This window comes from Sinocyclocheilus anshuiensis, unplaced genomic scaffold (genome assembly GCF_001515605.1).
Source record: "Sinocyclocheilus anshuiensis isolate Anshui unplaced genomic scaffold, SAMN03320099.WGS_v1.1 scaffold1079, whole genome shotgun sequence".
In the NCBI taxonomy this organism is placed as follows: Eukaryota; Metazoa; Chordata; class Actinopteri; order Cypriniformes; family Cyprinidae; genus Sinocyclocheilus; species Sinocyclocheilus anshuiensis.
The window spans coordinates 2134910-2142753 of NW_015548207.1; the positions used below are offsets into that span (position 1 = coordinate 2134910).

Genomic DNA, 7844 nt, shown 5'->3' on the forward strand with positions numbered 1-7844 from the left:
TATATAACTTTATAATCTGGAAACACTTAAGTGCTTAATTGTTTCTAAAATAATGTCATAATGTCAAAGTTCAAAATATTTTAATGGTCATAAAACTTCCTTTTTCAACCTTTTTTTGGGGGGGACTTTGTGGTGAAATGTGACCATGACATGTCACAGGTCTCTTGCATGAAATTCACCGAGCCGCTGTTGTAACCACACACTTGGCCTGATATTTTAGATCTGTCAAATCAGACATGGTTTCAGTATCTACAAGCCTTCAGCCTGAATCCTTTGCTAAAACCCCTGAGCTTATTTGAACAAAGTCATTTGAGTTTAAAAATGTCTTTAATTCACTGCCACATCAATTCCTTTGTATTAAAAGAAAAAGAGTGGAAGGAACAAAACTTGGCTTCATTAAAATGGCCTTTCAGTCAGTCATCTTCATTATAGTTTATCTTTCAAAGGTCACAGCTGTGAGTTCTGCTTCTTGTGACAAAAAGAGGACCTAAATGTCCATCTCAACCCTTCGTGACAAGGCTACTGCTGAATTAGAGAACACAGACAGGAAGTGCTCAGTCTATAAACGAGCATAGGGTGGACGAAACAGGAAATGGGGCAGATCGCTGTGTTTTAATATAGATGCACCCATTCTTGGGCCAATCTTTGCGGCACGATGCCAACATGAATAAAATTGGCTTATCTGTGTTTGTGAAAAATGACTTTAATTGCAGTGTTTAGCAAAGAAATACAACCAATCAGTCCATGAGGGTTGGAGAATTTCATAGGTGCCACTTGTGAGACTGTCATAACAAACCTGTTTGGTTTTGGCACCATGCAACTGTGAGGTTTTGCACCTGTGCTTTCACAAATGCGTTTGCGCACAACTTCTAGCTGATGCCACAGGATGTGCACACATCTGCCAGACATCCCGTGACATCAGCAGCGGTTGTTGGGTGACACTGTTGTCTCAAATCATGATTTATTATATATTTTAACACATAAAATGATCAAGGAACCATCATAAATATTGACTGGTGGTTGATCAGTAAGGGTTTTCTTACATTTTAACATTAAATCCTCTTAATTTTGAGTATTTAATAGTCAAGGAACACTCACGTGGTCTTTAGTCTTGGAGATCCAGGTCTCCAGAAGAAGAGCAAGGCGGGTCTTGTGGAACCGGCCAGTGGTTTTCACTGCAATGAAGATGTCAGTGAGCTCTAAAGGTGGTTGTGGCTTCATCTCCCTCCATCGCTGACGTTTTGGTCTTTGTTTGTCATTAACAACATCTCTGTGTTGGGTCACAGCCGTAGTTCTTGATATAGATGGTGTCTTTTCGTGCGCAAAAGGCGCGTTGGGTTTTTGGTCACTCCGGGTGCGCAGTTGCAAATCCAGCAAAACCAGGATGAAAAGGGTCAGAGCGAAGACAGGCAGTGCATGAAACAACTTCCTTACGATCATCTTCTAAAATCCTTAATTCACTTTTGGCCGCATATTAAACTAGTTGAAGTATACCATTTGACATTTGAGCGCATACAACCGCGCAAAAAAGGCATGATTGTTTAAAAAATAATAATGAAATACAACAACCAGTAAGTCCCTGGGTGGGCTGGAATGTGTCGTTCAAATTCATTGTGATTCCGTACACGTTTTCATCTGGTAATTCCGCTCGGATCCTGCCTGATGCCCCATGCGCTCTGTTAAAGCGGAGGATGGATGAACTGTCACTCATTCACTCTCAGGTTTCGCAAACTTTTGACGGCCCGCCCACTTTCTGCAGTGACGCTCCGATGGTGACTGATAAGATAAAGTGTACGGCTGTAAATGCGCACATAAACCAGATTTCCTGTTTAAAACGTTATTTGAAGGCAAACTCGTTCTCTCCTGTGCGGTAGGGGACAAAAACGAACATAATGTTTTTTTGAAGGTGCATTCGCATACGTACTCTACACTCACGTAGCCTACTATATAATATAGTTACTATATATGTATATGTCGTCGCATAAATCTGCTAATGCAATTATAAGGCGTGAAGGTAATAAAATTTGCCTCATCGTTTTCTGTAAAGCTGCTTTGCAATAACGTATATTGTAAAATTCGCTATACAAAACATGTTTGACTTGATTTTAACTCCCCAATAGCAGAAAAGATACCTTTAATATGCATCCTAAAAATAAAATAAAAATATTAAATAAAAATATAAAATTGCACCATGATTTAAGCAAAGAGTGAATAAACAAACTATTCCAAAAATGTATTGTCACAAATTTGTGATGTCAGTTGTCACGTAATTTCCAACACAACCAACAATTTTCCAAAGAAACAAAGATGAATCAAGATAACTATCAACTGAACACAATATTTAGATTTTCCATCAAGCTGTAATTTTGTCTTTTTTTATTATTATTATTATTATGTAAATGTTATCTATGAAATTAGCCTTAGCACGAGAAATGAGTTGCCCATTTTATTCCCAAAAAATGCTAAAAATATCATAGTATGTCATTTGTAGTGCTTTGAATAGTCAAATAATGATGACAACGTGCTGTATGAGAATGTGTATTTCTTGAGGCAATGTTTTCAGAGGACTCACTCTGAGGGAGGTTGCCAGATCTTTCTGTCCTGTTTTATTTCTGCTGGTTCATTGTATGACACTGTAGGCGTTCTGGCATCTTTCCTGAACTACTTTATCATTTCACTTTCAACTTGTGCCAGAGAAATGCGTTATCCTTACTGTTATCCCAAGCACCACTTGTCATGCAGTCAATACATGTAGTTGAAATGTTTATTGTGTTTAAATACTTTATTGTAATGTTCTGGCTTAAACTTTTCCTCAGGTCAAGAGGATTTAGGATGGCATGATCAACACAAACCTCTGCAGTAACCTTCATCAGCACCTTTGTTTGTAACTTCTCAGCCTTCTCCTCTTTCATCCATTCATCCTTTGCAGCCAGTAACCAGCTGCCTCCTTTTCTCCATCCCCCCTCCCTCGGCGGCCCCATGGACGGGCGTCTGGTCCCTTAGGTAAATCAGAGATGCTCAGGCACACCCTGGCCAGGAAAGGCCCAGGATCAGTTTACGGCCTACCTGAAAAGATCCTTTTAAAACGGCAAGTACATTGCTCCCTACTATGAACAATGGCAGACCTTTTCAGACTCTTTATGCATTGAAAAGCCCTTTACGTGCCTCTTGACTTGCTGTTCTGAATGTGAGATTCATTGTAGATATACAGTATTTTGTGCAGACAACAGTGTTAGACAGAGCAGACAAAACAGGCTGCATAAACGCCTCAGATCCTTCAAAAAAAGGACAAAAGCCTTGGATCCTTCGAACTCAAGTTTACAAACAAACACCAATGTCTGCAGACGGCAGGTGTGCGGGTTACCATCAACAATCTGAAGAAACCAATCAGGTTTCTGATTTTAGAACAGACTTAACTATTCTGTTTATGTGAGGCCTCTTTTATATTCTGGTTGTTTATGAAACACACCAACAGTCAAAAAGACTAAAACACATTATTTACTCCACCTGAAAACAGATTTATAAAAATAAATAAGTAAACTTTTCAAGTTTAATTACCTTTGATTTTATTTAAAGGAAAAAAAAACGGTTTGGATTTTTGTGAGGAAAGGAGTATGAATAATAACTTTTATTCTAATATTTTAAACATTTTTAAAGTGATTTTTTTTATGAGGGAACGTCTTTAGATTCTCTAACTTTTAGATTTTTTGACTCTTAATGGTCATGTGTTGTAAAAAAAAAAAATTATAATAAAAAAATTATAATAAATAAATACATTTAAAAACAAATAATTTTTTTAAAGTACAAATATTCCAATCAGTCTCTCAGTTATTATGAGCATGCATATAGTTTTCTGAAAATGTACTCACCCTCAGGCCATCCAAGAAGAAGATGATTTTCAAATCAAAACAGATTTGGAAAAATTTAGCATTACATCACTTGCTCACCAGTAGATCCTCTGCAGTGAATGGGTGCCGTCAGAATGAGAGTCCAAATAGCTGATAAAAACAACATACAACACATCAAAATATGATTCCATAATCTATAATGATACTTCTTCTAGTGTTCCATCCCCTGCTGTCCTCTCACATCAAAATCCACCAACATATTTGATTAGACCTGTTTCAAACTGTTTTCACTTGTAAACGGTGCTTGATCTGTGCATATTTTTCACTGGAGAAAGCAATTTTATGGTTAGAGGACTCATAGTTTAGCCTTAGCTATTTAATCCAGATTTATACATTTCTCCAGATCTATAAATAAACATACTCATCTACATTTTGGATGGCCCTGAGGCCCATCATATAATTATTAGTTCATTTAATTAAAGTTTTTAAGTAAAATATTAATTAAAGTAATAGTTCACCCCAAAATGAAAATTCGCTGAATTTGTTGTCTTCATACTCTCAACCAATTACTCTACAAATTTTGTTCTCAGAGGTGTAGGATTTGCTATATCAGATTGTAGATCATAATCTAAACTCAGATCATAGTCTAAGAGAAGTTTGCTAATCCTGGTCCTTTTGCATGTTCAGCTCTCCAGAGGAAGGATTAGGTGACCCATGCATGGGAAAAAGGCACGGAAAGAGTGAGAGGAACCGTGCTTGACTCTGCCTTAATATGGGAAGCCAAACAACCCAAAAGTGGGAAGAAACAGCGCGGTATTAAAGAGTTGACGCCGCACTGACCTGTCACACTAAACAGCGCAGGGATGCACTGTGCTGTTTCGTCCCACTTTTGCGTTGTGTGGCTTCATATAGCTTCCCAGTCTTAAAGGGGTCATATGATGCGATTTCAATTTTTCCTTTCTCTTTGGAGTTTTACAAGCTTTTGGTGCATAAACGATCATCGTTTCAAACCCAGGCTAATCTAGATGTGTATCACCACCAGTGGTGGACTTAACCAATAAGTGAGGTAAGTGGCCGCTTAGGGCCCCGGGGAATTAGGGGGCCCCATCTGATATTGGCTAAACATATTTGCCAAATGCTTCAGTGTGTATTTGAGTTCTGGAGAGCATCAAATTTTCACTCACCCCGTGAACTGCTGCGCACTCATACAAATGCACGAATGCGATGACTGGAGATTTTCGCTTAATAATAGATTACATTTTCAAAGCCTACCGTATGCCTTAAGAACACTTGGAATACGGAACAAGTTGCATGGGATAATTTTATGACATTTGAATCTTTTGTGTTACAATTCATTAAATGGACAAGTGCAAGCTTTTTTTTTTATAATGTCTTCTATTGTGATCCGAACAAAAATAAGCCTAATATGGCTTTAGAACTGTCACGGAATGCCAGGAGAGACAAGGTAAGATCCATGTGCAGTTTATTGAAAGTAACAAATTAACAGAACAGAACAAAAAAGAGCTCTGTGAACTCCCGGACTGGAGCGGGCTCTGTGAGCTCCCGGACTGGAGCGGGCTCTGGCGTGGGCTCTGTGGGCTCCCGGACTGGAGCGGGCTCTGGCGTGGGCTCCCGGACTGGAGCGGGCTCTGGCGTGGGCTCCCGGACTGGAGCGGGCTCTGGCGTGGGCTCCCGGACTGGAGCGGGCTCTGGCGTGGGCTCCCGGACTGGAGCGGGCTCTGGCGTGGGCTCCCGGACTGGAGCGGGCTCTGGAGTGGGCTCCCGGACTGGAGCAGGCTCTGGAGTGGGCTCCGTGAGCTCCCGGAACTGGAGCGGGCTCCGTGAGAACTGGAGTGGACCTTGCTGCCCTCCTCCTTGACCCTCGCTTGCGTGACTGAGACACTGATGATTCGCTATCGACTGGAGCGGGCTCGGGCATCTCCGGGGGCACTGCAAGGGACTCAGACCGACATGACATTACCAAGTTGCGGTAACTGAGATACTCAATGAGACCCCAAAAGTCAAGAATCTTAAGCCCATCCATCTCCCGAGGAGATGGAGAGGGATTTCCATCCCTACCGCAAGGGTCCAAAAGGTCTGAGCGAAACCTCCAATCTCCATACCCTTTTGGCGAAGATCCGCCAACATCCGGAGCCGAGCCTTGCGCTCCTTCGAAGTAGGAGGAATAATACGAATGTCAATGGTCCACAAAAAAAAAGGTAAAGAAAAACAAACTGCTGGCTCTTGTAGTGACTGCTAGATTCTGTCAGGGAATGCCAGGAGAGACAAGGTAAGATCCATGTGCAGTTTATTGAAAGTAACAAATTAACAGAACAGAACAAAAAAGAGCTCTGTGAACTCCCGGACCTTGACTTGACTTGACTTGACTTAACGACAAAAAGGTTGAGAACCACTGATCTAGAATATTATTCAAGTAGGCTATAAATATGAACCAAATGCAACCAGAATTTTTGCATTATAATAGATTTATTTACATTTATATTTGTGATATTATTGGCCTTCTGAAAATTTCTATTCCATTTATGTATAAAGACTGATAATAAGACTTAGATTAAAGCCAACAAGTCAAAAGGTTGGCGATGAACTATGCAAAAATTTATAACACTTTAACTGACTATTATAACAGCTCTTTGCTCAGTGCAATCTGGTCCTGGATAAATCAAGGTATTCTCATCTATAAGCCCTTTAGTAGGCTAGTGTTGTTGATTTGGTTCAGTAAGAACTCAAACATGGCTCAGCAGGAATACAAAATGCTTGCAAAATGTTCACGTACAAAGGAACAGTCTTAACTTTGGCAGACAATTATGATCTTACTCCAGAATATATTGACAGTTTAGCGGATTTTGAAATAAAGGACAATGATGTCTTTGTTGTTACCTTCCCCAAATCTGGTAAGTGAGATGTTAGGCTATATTTATGAAATGTCTATTTAAAATTACCTCTGTAGTCAAACTTTTAGCATACTTTGACTTTGCCACTAAAGTCAAACAGTGTGAATGATACTGACAGTAATGACAAATTGTTTAACATTATTCAATCAAGCCCCTAGTATTTTATGCTGGACTCTACGCCGGTCTCTCAAGTACGGTATGGACCCAACGGATCATGATGTTAATAAATGCTGAAGATTTCCTGGACAAAGCCAACCAACTGACCCACCAGCAAATGTCCTGGTTAGAGTACAGAGCAAAGGAGGACAATTACAACACACATCCATCTCCAAGACTGTTCTGTTCTCATTTACTCCAGCCGCTGATGCCCAAAATGCTGCAAATAATCATCATGATGTCATGAAAGTTTTTAATATGTCTGTCTTTGCTGTCAGGTCATCTATGTCATGAGAAACCCTAAAGATGTCATGGTGTCATATTTCCATTTTTCCAACAACATGAAACACCTGGTTTCATCTGAGAGCTTCGAGATGAGATGATATTAGTATTTTCCCTGCATGTCTCAATCAGGCCTGTGGACAATCTAATCATTATTAATGCAACGTCTCTTCTAGGAGTGACAGAAGACTTTTGAAATCGATCATTATTTAAAAGTTCATTATTAAATGTGATAAGTGTGGCATATCAGCTGCAGTGGGAAAATGTCTTATTAATGCTGTATTATAGGAACAGTTGGGGACTGGAAGAACTCTTTAACCGTGGCTCAGAGTGAATGTTTTGACCGCGTCTACCAGGAAAGAATGAAGGACGTACCTCTTAACGTGGTCTGGGACATCTCAGAATTGCAGGGATGAAAACTCAAGCCGTGACATCCATTTTACAAACTAATAAAGATAAAACACTATCACAATAATAAAAAGCATGCATAATATGTGAATGGATGTGGTGGCTACACGACCATATCAAAACTGATAACAGCCAGGCAGTGATGAGTATATTACTGGCTTTCTGAGCTTTACTACATTTAAATAAATTAATTAATTAAAAGAAATTAATAAATACATTTTTTGGTTCATTTCAATGG

At 39.7% G+C, this 7844-nt stretch overlaps 1 protein-coding gene and 1 pseudogene across 1 annotated transcript in view; one reads left to right on the forward strand and one right to left on the reverse strand.

The window, feature by feature from the left end:
* The window catches only part of LOC107653613 (beta-1,3-N-acetylglucosaminyltransferase manic fringe), a 14299-nt gene extending 12617 nt beyond the window's left edge, over positions 1-1682 (reverse strand). Inside the window, exon 1 of the mRNA XM_016440364.1 lies at positions 1099-1682. Coding sequence (XP_016295850.1) covers positions 1099-1440 — 342 coding nt within the window. The 5' untranslated portion in view covers positions 1441-1682. The remainder of the gene's footprint in view (positions 1-1098) is intronic.
* Positions 1683-6598: 4916 nt separating this feature from the next.
* Positions 6599-7299, forward strand: LOC107653542 (amine sulfotransferase-like; annotated as a pseudogene).
* Positions 7300-7844: the final 545 nt, after the last annotated feature.